At 40.4% G+C, this 22,766-nt stretch overlaps 2 protein-coding genes across 4 annotated transcripts in view; one reads left to right on the top strand and one right to left on the bottom strand.

The window, feature by feature from the left end:
- METTL9 (methyltransferase like 9) overlaps nt 1–21,280 on the top strand; it is a 52,962-nt gene extending 31,682 nt beyond the window's left edge. For 2 of the 3 annotated variants that reach the window (XM_047839406.1, XM_047839404.1), the window contains exon 5: nt 20,574–21,280. In XM_047839406.1, coding sequence (XP_047695362.1) covers nt 20,574–20,779 — 206 coding nt within the window. In that variant the 3' untranslated portion in view covers nt 20,780–21,280. The remainder of the gene's footprint in view (nt 1–20,573) is intronic. The other variant, XM_047839405.1, reaches the window with a different exon arrangement.
- Nucleotides 8,217–18,656, bottom strand: IGSF6 (immunoglobulin superfamily member 6). The gene is made up of 5 exons (XM_047839407.1): nt 18,560–18,656; nt 14,551–14,910; nt 12,571–12,665; nt 11,636–11,683; nt 8,217–8,629 (listed from the first exon to the last, which is right to left on the bottom strand). The coding sequence occupies exons 1-5, from the start codon at nt 18,642–18,644 to the stop codon at nt 8,606–8,608; spliced, it is 612 nt and encodes a 203-aa protein (XP_047695363.1). The 5' UTR covers nt 18,645–18,656; the 3' UTR covers nt 8,217–8,605.
- Nucleotides 21,281–22,766: the final 1,486 nt, after the last annotated feature.

Raw genomic sequence — 22,766 nt, 5'->3', positions numbered from 1 at the left:
TTAAGCCTTAGCTCCATCTCTGCATTGCAATCACTAGTCATCAGATTATAAGGCCCTGGTTTCCTGTGTCCTGTTGGGCAACCACATGATAGAATTTTAGTGCTATTTCCTGGCATAGCAGGAGGTGGAAGAGCAGGGGAAGAAACATTAATCTAACCATGAATTTTATTTCCTTGTGTCTCTCACACTAAAAATTGAGAGGAAATCCAACTGCACAAGAGAGCAGTCCCCAGTAAGGCCTGAAAACAAGCTCCTTGGTTGTGGACGTGCAGTTGCCTACTAAGTCCCGGGAATCTGGCACATGACGTGTAGCAAACCTGAGTACAAGAAGCTTTTTTGCTGTGGGTGGCCTTTATTGACCTATCCATTTTGCATATTGCTCCACGGCACTCCGTTGTTGCTTCCTTTCTTTAAGTCATTAATTAGATCCTGATGATTTCCATGTGACACAATGTGAGGACTGTGAGCTGCAAAGTGACCTTGTTGTGTGTGTGAGTTCGTGAATACTGGGCTGTTTTAAGGAAATAGGAGTGTGCTTTGCATACTTGGCCCAATTTATATTTCAACAAAAAGCAATTGTAGATGAAATTATTTTTTGCACCTTTTTGATTTGTCTTTAAGTCCTGTCACTGCAATTTTGTTTCTTAGGTTAATTTGGAAAAAATGTAAAATGCATCTTTCTAATTTCAATTTCCATTTATTTGGTTTCCTGACCCAGTTTTGGTTATGGGGTCATTAAATCTATGTGAGAATTGTTCTAAGCATCAAATAAGGGAAGAGTAGATAAAAAGACAATTATATTGCAAAAATGAAGATTTAGTGGCATGCTTAATTTTTTAAAAAGTATAATTCTATAAAAAAATAAGTCATGGTAAAAAGAGTTCAAGCAGCTAGCAAGAGGGTATACAATGAAAATTTTCTCATCTGTTCCAGTTCCACAGTCTTGCTCAGGTCTCTCGAATATTCTTTTAAAGATCATCTATGTAAATATAACTGCACATGAAAAAAATGATTATATTATTAAACCCCACTGTAAATACTTTTGTTGCCTTTTTCCACTTAAGTGTATCTAGGAAATTGTTCCTTATCAGCACATATGTACCTGCATCATGGTCTGGATATAAGCAATGGTATGTTGGAGTCAGTTTTACTGGCTCATGAGAGCAGATTGTTACATTGTGAATTTAGTGAACTGGTTTTTAAACATGGCTGTTATTGAAAGTGACCACTGAGTGGTCAATGGGAGCATTAAGGTCTTAGAAATTGGCAAATACTATGATAGCCTCTCCTTTCTCCAAGCTGGCTGGTAAACATTTACCAGCACATCACTGGGTGTAGAACTTTCCTTGAGGAGGCCCCTGTTGTACTTTTAGGGACCAGCAGTTTGCTTTATAAATAATAGTGAAATGAACACTCATAGGCAGGTCTTTTCATATGTGTAAGTATGTATCAGAATGCTTTCTGCTTTAAGAAACAGACGGAGCAACCCAAATTGCTTTTAAAAAATAAGAGTTTATTTTAGAAAAGCAGTTCCATGGTTGCATGGTTGCGTTAATTCTGTGATACAGCTGCTCTGTTGAAATTGAGAGGTTGCTTTCTTCATCTTCAGTGTGGTGATAGTCCCCTCAGAATTGCAAAGTGGCAGGGGCGCCTGGGTGGCTCAGTCGATTAAGCGTCAGACTTCGGCTCAGGTCATGATCTCATGGTCCGTGAGTTCGAGCCCCGCGTCGGGCTCTGTGCTGACAGCTCAGAGCCTGGAACCTGCTTTGGATTCTGTGTCTCCCTCTCTCTCTGCCCCTCCCCTGCTCATGCGCTCGCTCTCTCTCTCTCTCTCTCTGTCTCAAAAATAAACAAACATTAAAAAAGAATTGCAAAGTGGCAGATACAGTGCCAAGTGTCCTGTGTAGGCATGACAAAGTCTTGAAAAGAGAGGATCCCCATACATCTTTTTTTTTTTTTTAAGTGAGGGAAACCTTCCCCAGAAATCTTCCCATCACTTTAGGGCCCGTTGGCAAGGATGGGGCACATGTTCCTGCTCAGCCAGCAACTGGTCAGGGGCATAGAACAGTCACGATGCACTCTCTGGGTCTGGAAGGGAGTCGTCTGCCCTCAGCCTATTTACATTGTTGGGTAAGCTTGCAAAGAAGGTGGAAGGGAATTGGTGTTGACTGCTCTTATGCCACAAAATATCTTCATTCATTTAGAAAGTATTTACTGAGTGCCTAGATGCTGGAGATACAGTACGTAGAAAGCATGTAAATATCCTTGGGCTCATGGAGCTTACCTTATAGTGAGGAAGACAGGAAGCAAATGGCATGCTGTTGGTGATAAATGTTAGGGAGAAAATAATAAAAACAAGAACGGGGCATCTGGAATTGGGGGTTGGGTTTGGGTGCTATAATTTTAAAGAGGGTACTCAGGGAAAGGCCTTACTGAGAGGGTGACATAGAAAAAAAAAATGAAGGAAGTCAGGTGTAAGGTTTTCTGTACAGTCCATTTCTAGGAGTGAAACTGCTTGTGAAAGAGTTGTCCTGATAGCTAGCCTGCAGTCCTAACCCATTTATTGAATAGTCATCTTTTCCCCAGTGCTTTGAAACTCGACCTTTATAATAGACTGAAGTCCCCTATGGATTTGGTTCTATTAAGATGTATCCTTCCGTGTATGCCAGTACCCAACTATTTTAATTACTGTAGCTTATCATACATTTTTTGAAAATGTTTATTTATTTATTTTGAGAGAGAGCGCACATGTATGAGCAAGCATGAGCGGGGGACGGGCAGAGAGAGGGAGAGAGAGAGAATCCCAAATGGGCTCCGCACTTACAGCTAGGAGCCTGACAAGGGGCTCAGTTCCACGAACCGAAAGATCATGACCTGAGCAGAAATCAAGAGTTGGATGCTTAACTGACTGAGCCACCCAGGGGGCCCAAGCTTATCCTACACTTTAATGTCAGAGCATTAGCCCCCTTTCGTTAGTTCCTTTGCAGATTTTTCTTGGCTTATTTATTTAACAGATCAACTTCAGCACTAGTTGGTCTAATTTAAATTTTATAGATTGATTTAGGGAATACTGAGTCTTCCTAGCTCGTAGTAGGATGTGTCTCTCATTTAAAAAAATTTTTTTTAATGTTTATATACTTTTGAGACAGAGACAGAGACAGAATCTGGGTTGGGGAGGGGCAGAGAGAGAAGAAGATACAGAATCCGAAGCCGGATCCAGGCTCTGAGCTGCCAGCACAGAGCCTGACGCAGGGCTTGAACTTACGGACCACGAGATCATGACCTGAGCCCAAGTCGGATGCCCAACCAACTGAGCCACCCAGGCACCCTGAATTCTTTAATTTCCTTAGTAACAGAAGTTTTTCTTCATAAACGTCCTGCACAGTTTTTGTTAGATTTATTCTAATGGTGTGTTTGTGTGTGTGATATTGTTCAATAGAAATTTTCCTTCTATCAGTATTGTAACTCCTAAATTTTTTCCCAGCTTTTTGGGAAATTGACAAATAAAAATTGGATGTTTTTAAGGTGTACAGCATGATAATTTAATATACCTGTATGTTGTGAAGTTATTACTACAAATTAATACATCCATCACCTCACATAGTCTTTTTGTGTGTCATAACACTTAAGTGATCAATTCTTTCAGCAAACTTAAGGTGTACAGTGTAGTATTATTAACTATAGTTACCATGCTATACATTAGATCCCCAGAGCTTACTCATAACTGGAAGTTGGTGACCGTTGACCAATATCTCCCCATTTTCCCCACCCTCCAGCCCCAGGCAACCATTGTTCTAGTCTCTGGTTCTTCAAGTTTGACTTGTTTAGATTCCACATATAAGTAAGATCAGAGATCATGCAGTATTTGTCTTTCTGTGTCTGGCTTATTTCACTTACCATAATGCCCTCCAGTTTCATCCATGTTGTTGCAAAGGGCTCTCCCATCATATTTTAGAATGAATGGTAGGTGTACATAACATAAGCAATTGAATTTTTGTGTATGTACTAATTTTTTAATCGGTTTAGATTGTTGAATTATTTTAGTGTTTCCAGTAGCTTCTCTACTGATTCTCTTGCGTTTCCTTGATGCATCTACAAATGATTTTGCTACTTCCTTTTCATTTTTAGACTCCCCCCCCCCCTCAGTGAATTGGTAGTTAATTCCAGAAAATGTTTTTTTTAAATGGTGGGCATTTTTGTCTTGTTTTTGACTTTAATGAGAATATTTCTGCTTTACATGTGATGCTGTCTTTTGGCTTGAGATTGCTGTTGATTGTCTTGAAATATATATTCTTTTAAATCTCGTTTTATTAAGAGCTTAAAAGTCAGGAATTGCTGTTGAATTTTGTTACCTGTATATTCATCATCTGTGGAGATAGTCATTCTGTTTTTTCTCCTTTGACTTGTTAAATTAATAGTACTTGTATAATACATATCCACCCTTGCATTTCTGGGCTTAGATGGGATGGTCTTGTAATGCATCACTGGGTTGTACCTACAAAAATTTTAAATAAAAATATTATATCTATCTGATATTTATTTGGAAAATGTTATCTTTGTCATGTTTTGGTATCAGTGTTCTGCTGACTTTGTAAAATGTTATTGGGAAGTTTTTTCTTCTGTGCTCTGGCACAGTTTAAATTGCATGTGGCTCTCTGTTCTTGCAAAGTTTGGTAGAATTCTGTGAAAGCAGTTAGGCCTGTGCCTTTGGAGAAGTAGCCTTTGGCATCTTTCTCACTTTCTTTTAGGGTCATTTTTCTGGTTAAATTTGACATTTTTAGTCTTACAACTCCCAAAAGTCTAAATAGAAATCAGCAAGACTGATAGGACTGTTCCACAGAAAAAGCCTGGGCTTTGAGGACTGGCCCTGTTTGAAACACGGGCCTCTCCTTAAGGTTAGTGTTTCATCTGTGAGAGCGGGGCTAACGCTTATGTTGGGGTTTGTTGTGAGTATTAAATAATCTCATTTATGGGATAGGGCCCCATAATATATCTGTGTCAGTGTTGATAGTTTATACATGTTAGACTTCTTTCATCCCATTCTGTTCTGTTACTTCATTTTTGTCTGTGGCTTTATTAATCCTATTTGTTCAACAGGCCTTTAGTGTGCAATGTTCATCAGTGTCCTTCAGACCTACTTGAGATCTCTCCCTTTTAAAATAATAATCACAGTTTGATACATTGTAATATTTATTTATTTAACTGCACCCAGGCTTGAACTCACCACTCTGAGATCGAGAGTCTCATGCTCTTCGACTAAGCCAGCCAGGCGCCCCTGATGTCCTCATTGTAACTTTGTCTCAAAGTGTGCATTCTTCATCGCCTCATGTGACTTGACTCCACAGAGATTTAACTATATGCCTGTTAGCCAGCGTCTCCAGTTCACCCAGGTTTTATGTAGTAGAGAAAAAGAAATTACTTATTCTGAAAATCCTGCTGACATCTTTTGGCATGTAGTTTAAGTGCTCCTGTCTAGAGGGTAGTGTGTAGACACTAGAAGCACGTCTTTGTTGTTTCCCTCTTGTTGGGATTTCTTTCAGTATTATTCTTCTTTCACTGCCATGGGAAACTCAAAGCTGAACAGAAAGCTGTAGCTTAATTTTTTCCAGTGAAAAGCCTGGATGCTCAGCTAGTAGGAAAATTAATATTGCCAGGGATTCAACAAACACTGCTTATGGAGAGGGGTGAGGATCGATGGCCAGGGAGTGAAGTGTGCTTCATATATCAGTTGACGGGCTGAAAAAATATTTTTCTATAGAAACAGCGTTCGGTTGTTTTCACATAAAGGTGTTGGAGAGCCTAGTTTTTACCAGGCAACGAACACTAGGCAGTGGAAATACAAAGATAATGTAAAACTTGCTTCTGGTCTTAAGATACTTGAAGAATCATACAGAAGATAAATGTAAGCAGACAATGGCAGGATAATCTGATAAGAAATGTGACAGAGTACTCTGGGTTTAGAGAAGGAAAGACCCATTAAGAGCTAGGGGAGGTTATGGTAGGTTTCATGTAGGAGGTGACATTTCAGCTGTGTTTGTATCTGGGAAGTATTTTACCAGGCAGAGAGAACAGCACATGCAAAAGCAGGAGAGTGTGAGCAAGGTGGGATTAGGGACGGACAAGGTCAGTGTGATCCAAGGGTGGCATGAAAGAAAGGCCTTTGACTGTATAATAGTGTAGCACCGGGATGCCTGGGTGGCTCAGTCAGTTAAGCGTCCGACTTTGGCTCAGGTCACGATCTCACTGTCTGTGGGTTCGAGCCCCGTGTCGGGCTCTGTGCTGACTGCTCAGAGCCTGGAGCCTGTTTCAGATTCTGTGTCTCCCTCTCTTTCTGACCCTCCCCCATTCATGCTCTGTCTCTCTCTGTCTCAAAAATAAATAAATGTTAAAAAAAAAAAAATTAAAAAAAAAATAGTGTAGCACCTAACAGCTGTTGTTGGTTAGATGGGTGAATAAAAGGATGATATTAATATATACATCATTCACTGTGATGTATGACCTGAGGGAATGTAACTACTTTTCCAAAGGAGAATGTATTCTGAATTTGAGCTTCAACAACAATCTTGGAGACACAGCCCTTGCTTGTGTTGGGTAAGGCTCCTTCTAAATCAAATACTGATGTAGCTCAGGGATTTTGTCTTCTCATTAAGTTACACAAAGAACAGCAGATTTTCAGCCCTGGGAGTACCAAAATGTAAGGACTCCCAGAAAGGAAAAGTAAATTCTCTAATCCACCTCTTTCTATTCACCTAGATAATGCTTACCTTTTTTTTGCCATGTAGCTTAGAAATTCATTTATTTCATCCAGGTCAGTGGTCTCAAAGTGGGGCTATACACCCAGGAGAACACAAGACTGTTTATTTTGGGTTATAGGAAGAAAATATTAACATGTCTATTAATATGACTTTTATGCCATTTTAATTTCTACTTTTGTGTATAAGTTACACATATATGCACACATACATGTACACACTATACCCAACACACAAGTATACAACATAGGCATTCACACGTACATATACAAACACACAAAAAGAGTTTATGTGTTCCTGCTCGCTTTCCATTTTTTCCTGGCACATGTGATTACTTATGTTGGAGACCACTGATTGAAGCCATCATTGCAAAACATTTTCAAAGGGTTCTTAAAATATTTCATTTATTTATTTTTAATTTATTCTTGAGAGAGAGTGTGCACGTGTGTGAGCAGGGGAGGGGCAGAGAGAGAGGGTGAAAGAGAGAATCCCAAGTAGGCTCTGTACTCTCACCATGGAGCCCAATGCTGGGCTCGAATTCACAAACCGTGAGATCATGATCTGAGCCAAAATCAAGAATCGGACGCTTAACCAACTGAGGTACCCAAGTGCTTTTAAGATATTTTAAAATTCTGTCTGGGTTTTAAAAATAGAATACACTTCACTTAATACCACTTTAAAAGAAACACTTTAATGAAATAAAAACAGATCGTAATGCATTTTTAATAGCAAATGTACACATGTGGGTACTTAAAATAGATTTCTACAGTGAGGTAGCTTTCAAAGAACCATCCATAGCATGTTTTCTCAGTGAGATGGTAATGATTCCATAAACATCTTTGCTGTACCCAACCCCTTATCGAATCTTTCCCTCCTAAATCAGTTAAAAATCAGTATTGCCTTGCCCACTGCTTCCCTGGTGCTGTTACTTGGCACAACACTGACACCTAGGGTTGGTTGTGGCTTATTTGTTCTGAGGTTCTGAGGTTTTCTGTCTAACCTTCTGCGTTGGATCTTCTATATTTTAGCTCATCTTCTTACTCTGTTCTCTACCAGAAGAAATAATACTTGCTCCAAGGTACTTTTCAAGATGGCTTTTCTTTCTTTCTTTTTTTTTAAGATGGTTTCTCTGATTACGATTTTGACATCTCGCTTCCATCTTCTTCCCTCCCTCCCAGCTTAGTCTTAATTGGCCCATCACTATCACACTCACAAAGACAGTTCTTCCACTCAGGACAGAGGGATGTAGTGTGACCTCTAATCTTTAGGGTAACGGTCATCACACATCTCGTATGTTGAATGAAACAAATACAGGATATGTGTTATGAAAATGGAAGTTTTTAAAATGTTAGACTTGGGGCGCCTGGGTGGCTCAGTCGGTTAAGCGTCCGACTTCAGCTCAGGTCACGATCTCGCGGTCTGTGGGTTCAAGCCCCGTGTCAGGCTCTGTGCTGACAGCTCAGAGCCTGAAACCTGCTTCCGATTCTGTGTCTCCCTCTCTCTCTGCCCCTCCCCCTTTCATGCTCTGTCTCTCTCTGTCTCAAAAATAAATAAACATTAAAAAAAAATTAAAAAAAAGTGTTAGACTACTCAGAATTCTCCTGGCAAATTAGGAAAGTATTTTTCAGTTGTATTTTGTAGGGTTTTAGTTTTGGTAATTACTGTTAGTGATAATTTTCTTGTACTGTGGCATTCTTCCTTCTAGGTAATTATCTTTTCCATTTACCTGTGATTGTTTTTGTAAAGCCCTGTGTGTCCATTAACACTGCCACGGCTTCTGGATTCGGATTTTCAGTGACTTCATTGAAAATTAAAACATTTCTGTGGCTTTTCATGTTAGAAAGTGCTCTTCTTTATTCATAAGTGTTGCCTTTCTCCTGCAATAGTAAATAATAAGCCATAATTAAGATTATATAACCAATGATGCCCCACTGCAAGCAACACAAACTACTATGCCCTCTTGCATTCTGTGCCCCAAGTACCCTCCAGTAATCTTAAAGGTCCAGTTACTAGTGTCCCTGTATTTAGAGTAAGATTTGGGAACTGAAAATCAAATTTCTTTTCTTTCTTTTTTTTTTTTTTTTAATTTTTTTTTTTTTTTTTTCAACGTTTATTTATTTTTGGGACAGAGAGAGACAGAGCATGAACGGGGGAGGGGCAGAGAGAGAGGGAGACACAGAATCGGAAGCAGGCTCCAGGCTCTGAGCCATCAGCCCAGAGCCCGACGCGGGGCTCGAACTCACGGACCGCGAGATCGTGACCTGGCTGAAGCCGGACACCCAACCGACTGCGCCACCCAGGCGCCCCGATTTTCTTTCTTTTTTTTAAGCATTTTTCATTCTTTATTATATTTTGTTAAGTGTATTAAGATTCCATTCATTGCATTTTTATTGTCAATGTTGTTGTTGAAGTAACAGGGTTATTTGGCCTGTAGTGTTTTCCAGTCTGGGCTACACTGATGTTCTTCTGTGCTCTGTTGAAAATTAATTTTCTTGTTCACATGCTTTTGTGAGAGCCCTGGCTTACAGTACTCACTTCTAGACTTGTCTTCAGGACACTTATCTTTCCCTGTTTGCAGAAAAAGATGCTCCAGCCTCAGCAAGAAAAGAGTGAACAGGCATTTATAATTATTCAGAGTGGTGTCTTAGGTAATTAGACCATCTCTTTTTTATTTTATTTTATTTTATTTATTTTATTTTTGTTTAATGTTTATTTATTGTTGAGAGAGAGAGAGAGAGACAGAGTGGGAGTTGGGGAGGGGCAGAGAGAGAGGGAGGCACAGAATCTGAAGCAGGCTTCAGGCTCTGAGCTCTTAGCACAGAGCCCAATGCAGAGCTTGAACTCATGAACCGTGAGATTGTGACCTCAGCTGAAGTCAGATGCTTAACTGACTGAGCCCCCCCAGGTGCTCCTAATGAGACCATTTCTTGATGTATTTGTATACACACTGAAATGTGTCATAGGAAATGGTCATAGGTTTTTAGCAATGACTACTTGGACTATATTCTCTCCTGGATGAAAATCCTTTTTAAAAGTTTAGATAAAAAAAAAAAAACCACCTGGTATCAGGCTCTTAATTTGCCCTCTTGGCTCCTGTTTAGGAGGAAAAATCCTTAGTAGTGTATACGTTCATTATTCTGTCTACATTTTAATTGAAATCTGAGCAGCCTGACTGTGCATTGTGGAAACTGAGTATGTGCTCTGCTAGCACTCAAACAGCATCTTGTTTGAAAAACCTGTTATATAGGACTTTAAAGGGACCCTGTTGGATGTGTTATAGATAACATAAATGCTTGTTCTTGCCACTCCAATCCTTCAGACTGAAGAAATACTTAATTTTTACTTTCATTAGCTCATCTTTAAAAAAATTTTTTTTTAATGTTTATTTATTTTTGAGACAGAGGCAGAGCATGAGCGGGGAGGGGCGGAGAGAGAGGGAGACACAGAATTCCAGGCAGGCTCCAGGCTCTGAGCTGTCAGCACAGAGCCTGATGCAGGGCTTGAAGTCATCAACCGCGAGATCGTGACCTGAGCCGAAGTCGGACACTTACCGACTGAGCCACCCAGGCGCCCCTAGCTCATCTTTTCTAATGTGAACTTATTTCTGCCTTACTAGTAGTGTTTTCTGTATAATTTGACCCAAGTTCCAAATGTTTGGAACTTATTGCCCACTACTGCATGCAAGATATTGTACAAAGGGTCTCAAAATCCACAAAAGCATCCTTGTCTGAATCGAAAACACTGCCTGTATCCACTGTGTTTCTGAAAGATTCCATGTTACTAAGATGCCAGCCTGGTCTGTATTTAATACTGTGGCAAATGTCCTTTGTTATGTATTTATCAAAACATGTTCTCTATAAACATGCATCATATGTGAAAGTCCCTTTCAGACTCCTACTTTATAGGAAAACATGATTATTGACAGCTCGTTGGCAGCTTAGCTCTTTTAGCCAAACAGATATATATGCTTTATATCTGCATTACGTCTTTGTGATATTTTACACTTATAGATTGTTGTCTTGTTTCCACGCGTCTCTTATTATATAGTTCTTGAGCAATTTCCTGAAAAATAGGCCAAGCACTCTTCTTCTATAAACACAAATGAGAAAAAAAATGCCTGTCTCTCTTAGGACTAGAAGTGATTATTATTGTACATCCTCTGAACTTTTTCTTTCGTTATTGCCTCCAGTCTGAGGAAATAACCCTCCACCCCCAGCACGTCTATACTTCCCATTAACTTTTGTATTCTGAGTATGTGAGGTAGGGTTTGTGGTTGAGAATAATCTAATTTAAATCCTAGTTTACCACTTGAGATTATCCTCGAGTTTCTCAGTAATAAGAAGTGGTATCTAGGGTGGGGGGCACATGGCTGGCTCAGTTGGCTAAGTGATTGACTTCAGCTCAGGTTGTGATCTCGCTGTCCGTGAATTCGAGCCCCACGTTGGGCTCTGTGCTGACAGCTCAGAGCCTGGAGCCTGCTTTGGATTCTGTGTCTCCCTCACATTCTGCCCCTCCTCTGCTCATGCTGTGTCTCTCCCTCTCTCTCAAAGATAAACAAACATTAAAAAAAGAAATTAAAAAAAGAAAGAAGTGGTATCTGGGGTGCCTGGGTGGCTCAGTCGGTTAAACGTCCAACTTCGGCTCAGGTCATTATCTCACACTTGGTGAGTTCAAGCCCCATACCAGTGCAAAGTCTTCTTTGGATCCTCTCTCCCTCTCTCTGTCCCCTCTCAAAAATAAATAAAAATATTAAAAAAAAAAGAAAAGAAATGGTATCTGTGGTTGAAAGTTACCGTGATGTTCTCTGTATTTAATTATTGTGGGTTTGAAATAGTTACAACCGACCACCATTTTAAAGGTATTTGACAAGCATTGGTCTGTACCTTTTGTGAGTCTTCTGTTTCTTTGTTTCTTAGAGAGTTAGATTTTGACTGTCAAGAGGAAAAGGAAAGTCTTATCAGACACTTTATGCACTCAAAACAGTTGCGGCAGATATCTCATACCATATTAAGATTAAACTAACTTAATATTTAAATGATATACAGTAAGAGTTAACTTCTACAAAGCATTTCTGAGATGCTTTTATTATACTAATAACTCAGACTGATGTTGATTATAGGATTTGTAGTAATCCTAATATAACACATATGTACCCCCTCTTATATGACTAGCCAGCCTCCTCAAAACCTTCAGGCCTTTTAAAAGTATTTTAAGGCATGGGGCGCCTGGGTGGCGCAGTCGGTTAAGCGTCCGACTTCAGCCAGGTCACGATCTCGCGGTCCGGGAGTTCGAGCCCCGCGTCAGGCTCTGGGCTGATGGCTCAGAGCCTGGAGCCTGTTTCCGATTCTGTGTCTTCCTCTCTCTCTGCCCCTCCCCCGTTCATGCTCTGTCCCTCTCTGTCCCAAAAATAAATAAACGTTGAAAAAAAAAAAATTTTAAAGGATTTTAAGGCAGCTTCTTTGTTAACCCCTTTTTGCTCTTAAAGGCTATTCTTAGGCTTTTTTAAGATAACTGTAATGCTCCGCAGCAGAAAGATAGCATATAAGATAGTTATAAAGAAGGATCTCTTATTCCCATATTACTGGTTGTAAAGAGGAAACATTGTAAGTTGTGTACTCCAGTTAATAATAACTTCAGTGATGAAAATTTACACTTCTATAGACTACTCCTGCAGGTGGTGTTTCCTGCAGATGTACAGGAGGATGTTAATTAATTAGGTAAGCTAATTCTGAGCCTCACGTGTGGAGAGGTGAAAATTATTTCCTTATGATAATATTCAAGGCTACAGGGACATCTAGAGCAAGGAAATTTGACTTACTTTGGAGAGGACCACGAAGATCCCGAGAACAACAGTCATGTAGATAGAGAGCAGTGATAGAACAGCTATCAGGAGACTGTGGAGCCCCTTCATTTCTTTGTTAATTACAAAAACAAAGAACTACAGTCACTATTGAAACTATTGCAAACACATATATAAAGTACAACTGGAGCTACAAGTGTTAGAGATAAGACATGAACTTGCTCTGACTGTTCGTGTAAAAATTTATTCAGGGTCTCTTAATTCAAAAGGTACTCAGGTATATTTAATTAAAACCAGTTCGTCAGTTCTTTAAATGTGTTATACCAAAACTGTTTCTCATTTTGAAAACTAAAAAAAAATTTAAATTCAATTAATTACTTGTCATAATGCTCAGAATATAGCATTTTATATAACCCATTATGTGAAGTTAGGTAAACATTTCAGGACAGTTCAAGAGCATTTAACATTTCTTTTGGTAGAAATGATGTACGAGTGTCACCAACAGTCTGTTCATGGAGTTAAGATATTTTGCTATGCATTTGTTAATGCTGACGTTTATAACCTTGAACTGTTTAGTATACATAACGGAATAGCATAGTCTGCGAAAGGACCTGATAAGGCCATACACTGAGGATCTTAGGGCTTACTACATCCTTAAAAGACACATTGTTATATGTGCCCCTTCTTTCTAATAAAGTTTGGAAGTAGAATTATTGAATTCATTTTTCACAATCTGATTTTCTCTCTCCTTGCAAGTATCTCATGCTCTAGGTAGAGAGAGAGTAATCTGCCATGTCTTCAATTACCTGATTATTTGAAGCACAAAATACAATTAGATTTGTAACTTATCTGAATAACCTGCACTTTTTAACTAAATATGCCATAGATGCTCATCCTGTGAACTCGGTTTGTATAACATACATTTTTGTTGTGAAACTAACAAATTAAGCATATCTGTAAAATTTCAAAATAATGTTTCAAGGGCTAAATTAGGAGCTTGGTAGAAAAGGCAGGAAATTGCCAGGTCTCTCTTAGCAATATTTTCATTTCTTAGCAATACTTTCATTTCTTCCTAGAGAAGAATCTCTTTTCACATGAGCTTGCAGTTTTGAGACCCTCTATCTCTTTACAAACTGTTTTTAGTTTTGGCTAACATTTTTAATAGAAGACTAATGCAGTGAGGTATACTGCACACACACAAATCTCCAAAGTTGTGTATTTGTTTTAATATCTGTAGCTGACATTTATTGAGTACTTGCTATAAGCCAAGCAACATTGAAAGTGCTTTGTGTTTATTAACTCATTTATAATTTATCTTATAGGTGAAAATAAACTGAGGTTAAATGACAATGGAGATAACCAAAAGCCCATTAGAACACCACTAATTAAAAGCAGGGATTATAATACAGGATGATCTCAGGGTGTCCCTAAAGTCCTATTTTGAAACCATAAGGCTTGTTGATTTTGAGTTAGTATTTTAGTGATCTCAGTGATCATACCAGAGTCCTTTTTAAGGGAAGAGATCAAAAAAGGTCAAGGATTTATTTCCCTTCTCCGGGTGAAACTTTTTTCCTGAAATTTCTTAATATCTTAAGTTGTAAGATGTAGCTAGGTTCAGTATCCTCACTTGAAAAAGGAAATGGTCATAGGTTTTTAGCAAATCTCAAGAAGACAGAGTCACACTGATCCCTTTCTGTTCTTCTGTCCTACAGAACAGGTAAGGTCGGAGGTCTCCCCATGGCTCTCCTCAAATTTGTGTTTATTCTCCATATTGCATATTTTTCCCCAGTCCAATTTATTGGTCACTTATGCTTTGTTCTAGATGGCGCAGCACCAGCCCAGTTCCTGAACAAGCTGTTTGCTAATCACCCCGAGTTCCCCTTTGGTAGATCATGCCCTTCACTGGTTAGTGTACTGAGTTAGCACATTTATCTCTTACTCTCCACATATAAGCAATTTCATGCATTTAAAGAGCCAAGCAAAGCCTCACTGACTGACCTCTCACCACCAGCATGGTCCCTTCTCCGGTCCGCTTGGCTCCTGGTTCCTTTGAAAAGGGAAGGACTATTCCACAGATGTAGATGGCACTGTCGTTGAGAGTCACCCTGTTCACAGTGAGGGAAACCTGATTTTGTGTCAGGGCTTCCTTCACTGTGAACTTGCCCGCATCGCTGGTGCATCCATCCAAGCAGAGGTTCTCCGGCTGGTGAGCTCCATAGCGAAACCACAGGCTTCTTGGTTGCTCTGCGGGGCACCCCACATGGGAGTAGGAACACTGAATGGTTATGGCTTCTTGGGTGTGGTCCACTTCGAGGTACTGTGGTTGAGAGACCGAGACTATACAGGCACGAGCAGCACCTGTGGGCAGAAGCAGATGAGCCATGTTTAGTGGGCTTCTCGCTTCCCTTTGCCTGTGCTTTTTTATTTAACTGACATTTTGGGGCTAGGGAACCCCAAACAGATTCCTTTCTTTCCCTGTTCTCAGCACAAGTAAGACTGTATTAATAAAACCCTGGTGGTCCTCACTTTTCCTGACCCACATTTCCTGACCTTCACCTGCTGGTTTGCTGTGACATCTGATTACTTGAGGACAGAGAGGTGCCAGTGAAATCAGCGTTGCGGGCTGAGGTGGCTGCAGATCCAGAGTCAAAAAAATTGGGGTCCCGTGTTTACTCCTAGTGTGATTACAAGCTTTCCTTTGATCTCTCAGAGCCTGTTTCCTTATCTGTACCCCTGGCCTCACAGTGTTGTAGTCACTGTGGTGATGGCTGTCAAAGCCCCTCAATGCAGGTGTCGCTGCTGATGACTGGGCGCAGGACACAGGAGCACAAGGGATTTTTTTTTTTTTTGCCTTGTGGGGGTTGGCATTGCTAGGAATTCATGGCAGTTCACAATTGTTCCTTTGTAAAGCCTGGTTGTCCCTACGGAAAACATAAAAGACAATGGTGCACACCTGCCGAAATACATCCCTGGCTTAGCCTACAGAGTATTCGGTTACTGAGCGGAGGCCTAATGAGCTAGCCTGGCCACAGCTAAGCAGACATGATTTCTTCCTGGCACTGATGCCCTGCTTTGTAGTCCGCGGTAGCTTCTATCTTGTTCAGTGAACAGTGTCGTAATAAAGAGCACAGACTTGAGTTTGGATCCTAGCTCTGTGATGTGTAGCAGAGTGAGGACGGTATATGCAGCTCGTGGAGTTAGTATGAAGTCTAAGTGAGACCACTGATGCATAAGGAATGTTTCCTTGGCTAAGCCTTAACAAGTACTTAATGAAAGGAGGCTATTTCTGCTGCCACTGTTCTCACCACTTCAGTTCCCATGGCGTTAGATGCCCATTTTAGAGATAACTGTGGGCGTTTCAGCAGGTGTCAGCAGGGCTAGGACCAGACACACACCCAGTCTACTGCTCTCTGCCATGCGCTTTGGCGAAGTTACGCTGGCTGGGTCCCCACCTTGGCCTTCTGATCTCGGGCCCGTGAGGTGGAAAACCACTCTGGTGTTTATAAATGAGAAGATCTGCCTGAACCCCTTTTGGGGTGAGGGAGGGCCTACATAAAACAGTATTGGTTGAAACAAATTGGAATTCATGCAGGTTTTTAGCCTGATTTTAACCAGGTCTTTAACCTAACTGGTTATGTGTTCCAGATGATCTTATTTGTCTGAGTTTGTCCTTTCCTGCTGTAAATGAAATAGAAAAGTAATCCAAGTGGTCTGATGGCTTGAATTTCAGACAGCCTTTTTGTTTTGTTTTGTTTTGCTTTGCTTTGTTTTTTAACTTAACAATTTTCCCATACCCTTAATCCAGAAGAGGAATTAAAATTTGAATCTTGGCATTTGTGATGCAAATATATTCTCACCATGTTTTAATTTCAGTATATGTACAGTTTGAGATGAGCTGGGAGCTTAGGCCAAATGAGAGGGGGAGGTCACCTGGAGAAGCAGCAGGCTTCTCACTGGTCTTCAGCTAAGGGATGGGATTCATTCCTATGTCTGGTAAATGAGCCTCACGTCTCCTATTCAGAGGCACCCCCTAGAAGTACAAACACTTCACAAGGTATAATCATCAATATGTACTGGGGATTTGACTTGGAGCTGGACCGCCATGATGTAACAGTTTGAAGTCCTTTCAGGTAGCATTTTAAAAGGGAAGCTGACTTCTAAACATTTTGGAGAACTAAGGCCCCGGGGAAAAAGAAATATTTGCAACTTTGGAGTTGTGTATCTCCATTGATTTCCGACTTCTACACCGTTAGTCTGAGAGCCGAGAGCGGTCAGCCGTTTCCTCTGTGAGCGCCTGACTGGTGAGGAAACTGCCGTCCCTCCCCTGCACCAGTTAAGCAACATCTTTGCAAAAGAGAGAAGTTTGGATAACGGGTCACAGCAAGCCTGGTCCTACGAAGCTCTCTTTAAGAATTCTCATGTTCCATAGCATTCTGTCTCTCTCTCTCTCTGTCTCTCTCTCAACTCAGGACCCGCTGAAAAGGTTGAAAGTTTATCTTCTTGGTGGAGGGAATAAAAAAATATCACTTTACTGTGATTCAAGCTGGAAAATAAATAGAAAACTGGTTTTCGACACTAATTATGGAGAATTTCAAGCTTAGGCAGAAGTAGCAGGCTAGCACACACCCCTGCTGTTCTTTGTCCCAAAGTTGTCCATCTCTCCCCTGACCTGGTCCTTTGCTCCTACGTGATTTTAGGTAAATCTTAGTTATCCTCTCTTCACATCTGTCAGAGGATATCTTTAAAAGATAAGGATTCTTGTTTAAAATAACACTAATGAAGGGGAGCCTGGGTGGCTCAGTTGGTTACACGTCTGACTTCGGCTCAGGTCATGATCTCATGGTTTGTGGGTTCGAGCCCCGCGTCGGGCTCTGTGCTGAAGGCTCGGGGCCTGGAGCCTGCTTTGGATTCTGTGTCTCCTTCTCTCTCTGCCCCTCCCCCGCTCACTCTATCTCTCAAAAAATGAATAAATGTTTAAAAAAATTATTTTAAAAAAACACTAATGGAAATAGTTTAGGAAAACCATATATATGGATTAGGGGAAAAAATCAGAATATTATTGAAATCACCCATAGTCCTTTTGCCCAAAATAACCACTGTTAACATTTTGATCTATTTGTTTACAGATGAGAAGAAAATTAATTTTAAGAGCTTTGTCACCTTCCCTGTCCTATGACCCAGACTTTGTGAGCAACTGAGATTATTAGCTTTATCACAACTCTGATAAGATAGATTATTAAAGCCACTTTCTCTTTCTTAGACAAAAACCAGTATAGGCAGAATTTTAAAAATAGATATAAGATGGTTATGCTGTATGGAAGGAGCCATGACAGCTTTTTTTTTTTTTTTTAAATGACAAGTATTTTTTTAATTTGCACCAGGTTGGCTTTTCAGAAACATTGTTCTTTGAAAATATTCAGACATATTGTTTAGTGCCTCTCATGTGCAGTGCGAGTTTGCCTGTATGGAAACTACATTGTTGATGACCACATGCAATTAAAAAAAATTTTTTTAATGTTTATTTTTTAATATTTTTTAATGTTTATTAATTTTGAGAAAGTGAGACAGAGAGAGCACATGCAAGCTGGGGAGGGGCAGAGAGAGAGGGAAACACAGAATCTAAAGCAGGCTTCCAGGCTCCGAGCTGTCAGCACAGAGCCCCCAGCGGGGCTCAAACCCAGAAACCATGAGATCATGACCTGAGCCAAAGTTGGACACCTAATTGACTAGCCACCCAGGCGCCCCGCAGCACATTCGATTTTAAGAGCATTTTCAGTCTTTTGTTTTTTGAGGCGCTCTTCCCTAAGGCAGCAAAGGGAATTTTCGAGGTTAATCTGAAACTTTTTCTCAGCTGTTCTTTTATTAACCTGTTTCTCTTGGGGGAAAAAGACCATCTCCATAGTGTTAGACATTTAAAAATTAATCCGTAGGGGCTTAAACTATAAATGCATTAGGTGAGAAGTAGCGATTGATTAAATAAAATGGAGGAGGAAAGAAAAGACCTTACCAACATAAAAGAGAATCAGATTGATTTCCAGGCCGAGGACGGTCTTGCCTCTCTTCACAGTCTCCATTTCGTTGTGTGTGAGCATGTGGTGGTGGGGAGTGTGTGTTTGAAGAGAGTTGGCTTTTTTTTTTCTCTCTCTTTAGAAAGGAAGAACTAAAGAGAGGAACTCTTACTAAGGAACCACAATTGGGAACTTTTTGAAATTGTGTGAAAACTGTTTGTAACCCAGTTTCACCATTGAAAGTTGAGATTTTAGCCTAGAGCACATTTCTGAATGTTTATGTGATAAATTTTTTCTTAGATTTTACAAATCCTCATAGGTGTTAGGTGTTTTGAGTGGGGTTTTGGTTTACATGTAGTGTGTATTCCCAGGAAAGAGCGTTGACAAGTAATTCGTGCTTTAAACTTCAGAGTAGTTCAGTCACTGGCCCTGGGGCAACTGCTGTGTGCTCAGTGCTAGGCCAGTAACTGCTGGCAACCTGAAAGAAGCAGAGGAAGTGTCTTCATACAGAGACAAGCGAAAAACTAGTGAACAATGAGAACTATGTTGTGTGACGGGAACTAGTTGTACCTAAGTTTTGTGTGACTAACCCCTTTGTGCTGTGTTGTTGGAATAAAACGTGGGCCCTGTGTTCGGCTCCCTCTTCCCCCACCTCCTGCCCCATGGAGGCCTCATCGGTCAGGTTTTCCCTTGGAAGCAGCAGAAACTGACTCTGGCTGATGTAAGTGAAAGGGAATTTATTGAAAGGATTCGGCGGGGGGCTCACATAGTCACTGGGAAGACTGGAGAGTTGTGTGGGGTCTACAGCCAAGCAATAGACACCATGGCATGGACCACACTCTGTTGTTCACGCCACTTGATGCTGCCCTAGCTGCTGGGTCTCATGGCCACTGCTCTCCGCCCCCCCCCCCCCCCCCCCCCCCCCGAGAAGGAGCCTGAGTCCAGCTTTTCTCGGTTACTAGCTCTTCATTTCATGTCTCAGGTGAGTGTGTCTGAGCTTAGGTCATGTGCCAGTGCCTTTGCTGTAGGGAACAGTGGGGAAAGCTGCTTCCCCAGGCTTTGCCTCCTGTAAGACTCTAGGAGGAGGGTCCAGGTGCTGGGCCACCAAGAAGAGTAAAAAATCTTTCCACTCTTGTGTTTGTACTCTAGGCACCTATTGGTCTTATATTTTCTCACAGAAAGTTATTCTCTATCTGAATTTAGTAATACTTTTAATACGTGTGCATTTTTAAGACCTCACAATACCTTAAAGCACCCCAGAAATTACGTATACCATTACCTGTGTGGGTCTGTGTGTCTGTAGTCACTGCTTAGTGTGTGAACTTGAAGACCTAAGACCTTACCCAGCCCCCTCCCTCGCCCCCATTCAGGCATCTTAAATGACTGTACAGACTTCAGCCACTATTCCCAGAAATGCTAGGTTGACTCCCCTTTCTAGTGTTCTACATCTCTCTGGTCTTGGAGCTTAACCTTTATAAAATTGTTACGAAAAGTTAAGAGAGTGGATCAACTTCCTTAAAAAACACACTGATGATCTTTGTAAATTAAACGCCTTCGTTGGTCTGTTTGCAGCCAGATAAACCTTTCTGGTCAATGCATTTCATACATATATTAAATCAGGAGTGTATTTTCTTGCATTTATCCCAACCCTTCCTTTACATTTTATGGGTAACTCTCTGCTTCCAAATTCCAGTACTTAAGGAGCAGTTTTCCAAGACCCATTAACTATTACAACCCAGTTGGTCTAACGGAGGCTAATACCTAAATCTGTCAGGGAAGGTAAATGTATTCGCTCTCGATCGAGATAAACCCGGAATTACATTTCTGCTCTCACCCTCAGTAACCTGGTTCCAAACTTCATCTTTTTGTCCTCATGCCTCAGGAGGAATCCTTCATCGAAGCACCAATTGTTTGGCACATGCCAAGTCCTTGGCCAATACCGTTCTTCCTCCCTTCTCTCTTTAAATAACTTGTTTGTTCAAGAATTTAACTTAATGTTTCTATTTGTTTTAGTAGGTGGCAAGTGGGAGAAGCCATCAGAAATTTTAGAAATCAAGGGACAGAACTGGGAAGAACAAGTGAATAGTCTGCCTGAAGTTTTCAGAAAAGCTGGTTTTGTTATTGAAGCTTTCACCAGACTACCGTACCTGTGCGAAGGCGACATGTACAACGACTACTACGTTCTGGATGATGCTGTCTTTGTTCTCAAACCAGTATAAACACGCGGAGGCCCAAGTCTTCAGAGCCCAACCCAAGAATGTACACTTCAGAAGAGGGTCTGCGTTGGCGATTCTGTAAAGGGAGGACCTCTGGGGACTGCCATTCTAAATATCATGTAGGAATTTAAAGAGCCAAAATACTAATTATTTCTTTGTAGTGTGTAAAAGGAATGTTTTTAAAAAACAAAAACCCAACTCTTTGAGGATTTTTATCAACTCTTTACTCAGTAATACAGGCCACACTCCAATTATGGAAGATATTTTTTATACTTAATTGCAGTAGGGACTCATTCTCAGTCAAAGCAATAGTCCTGACTTCACATGGAACCAATAAATATGGATTGTTTTTAATAAAATGAAGACTGGCAATAAAGCTGTCCATTCGATTGCAAATATTTGGTTATAAGGTATAGCCACTGATACTCTTTCATGTTTAGAAATTCTTTCTGTCATTATTCAAAAAATGTTTTTAATCATGCTAATAAACTTTTTTGGAGATGACTCTGGCATTCTGTTTGAATTAATGTAAGGCTCCCCTGGGATCTTCTGTTGTTTTGGCTTCAGGGGTGCCCAAACAGTAGCATTGTGTGCAAGGTGTGGTTGACTTGCCATAAAGAAAGTCTTCTGACTGGGACTGGGTGGGACTGGGTGGGGGCCTGCGAGGATTATTGCAAATTGTGGTGAACCCTGAGGCAGTCTAACCCTCAAACAACCTCATTCAGGTCACATACTTCAGGGATCACCCCCCACGCCCGTGTCCTATTGCTTTGGCAAATGCAAAACACTGGCTTCTGTCTCTGTGATAACTTCCACCCTATACTCAGAATTGTGTTTTCCTAGACAATCTCAGGCTCTCAGAATTGAAACATTCACTCGCCTGCTGACAAAATGCAGTCTGCCTAAAAATGTTTTAATTCAACTTCTCACTCCACACGTGTATACCTCTTTCCCAGAATCTGGTTCTTCCTAAAATCCTTTCCTGACTTTATTTGCCAAGAATATGGATTGATGAAGAAAGACCATGTCAGACTCATTCATTCTAGAATCCGTGAGTGCCTCCAACCATATACCCACAAATGTTGCAATAGAGGAACTCATTAGCAAGATCAATAACCATTGTGCACATTCCAAAGAGAGCAGAGCACTTAACCCAGAATCTAAAATCTCAGTAATAACAGAGACGTAGATTTGAGATTGTGGTTATTAACAATATGTTATTCTCATGACTTTGTTCCTTTTTTTGTCAGCCAGGTGTTTCATTAAATATTCTCATTTATATGCTCATAGAAGTCATCAAGTCAACACATTTACTGCAACACCTGGGTATAAAGGAGAATTAAAGCCTTGGGAAGAATTACTTTATTATTCATTAAGAACAGCATTCCCACATCCTCACACCAGTATCTGTCACTGTTATCGTGTTGTCATAAGAAGAGTTGGGTTATGTGACTTATGCAAAATTTTTATTGGTTCATTCTAGTGCTTTTTTCTGTGGAATTCAAATAAGTGAAGTGCAAATACTTAGCACCCTAGATTATAAAAATAGAGGAAATGAGTGAACTTAATGTAGTTATTACATAGTTGAGTTTTGTTTCTTTAGAAATTGTCATAATCTTGCCGTTTAGACTGTCAAGCAAGAGAGCAAGAGTGATGGATATTCAAAGAGGCAGGTTGCTGCAAAGTTTTATATTTGGAAATCAAGAATTAATTTGATAGTCTATTTAAAAAAAAAAAAACCCTCTCTTTATCCAAAAGAAAGCAGGGCAAGCACATTCATTTATGCATTGCACGGATACAAATCGTTTCTCAAAATCTGAGGTTCTCTGAAGACCAGCATATTGAAAGTTCCGTTTTATGATGAAAATTTAAATAAGCAAATCCAATCACATTTGTGAACCTGATCTTGAAAGTCTTGCTGGCGTGTGACCACTCCACTAGGTGGCAGTATTGCTTACTGAGTATCCTTGGCTTTCCTCCCCGCCCCTCC

This window comes from Prionailurus viverrinus, chromosome E3, assembly GCF_022837055.1.
Source record: "Prionailurus viverrinus isolate Anna chromosome E3, UM_Priviv_1.0, whole genome shotgun sequence".
Taxonomy (NCBI): Eukaryota; Metazoa; Chordata; class Mammalia; order Carnivora; family Felidae; genus Prionailurus; species Prionailurus viverrinus.
This window is presented reverse-complemented; position numbering and strand designations above follow the sequence as displayed.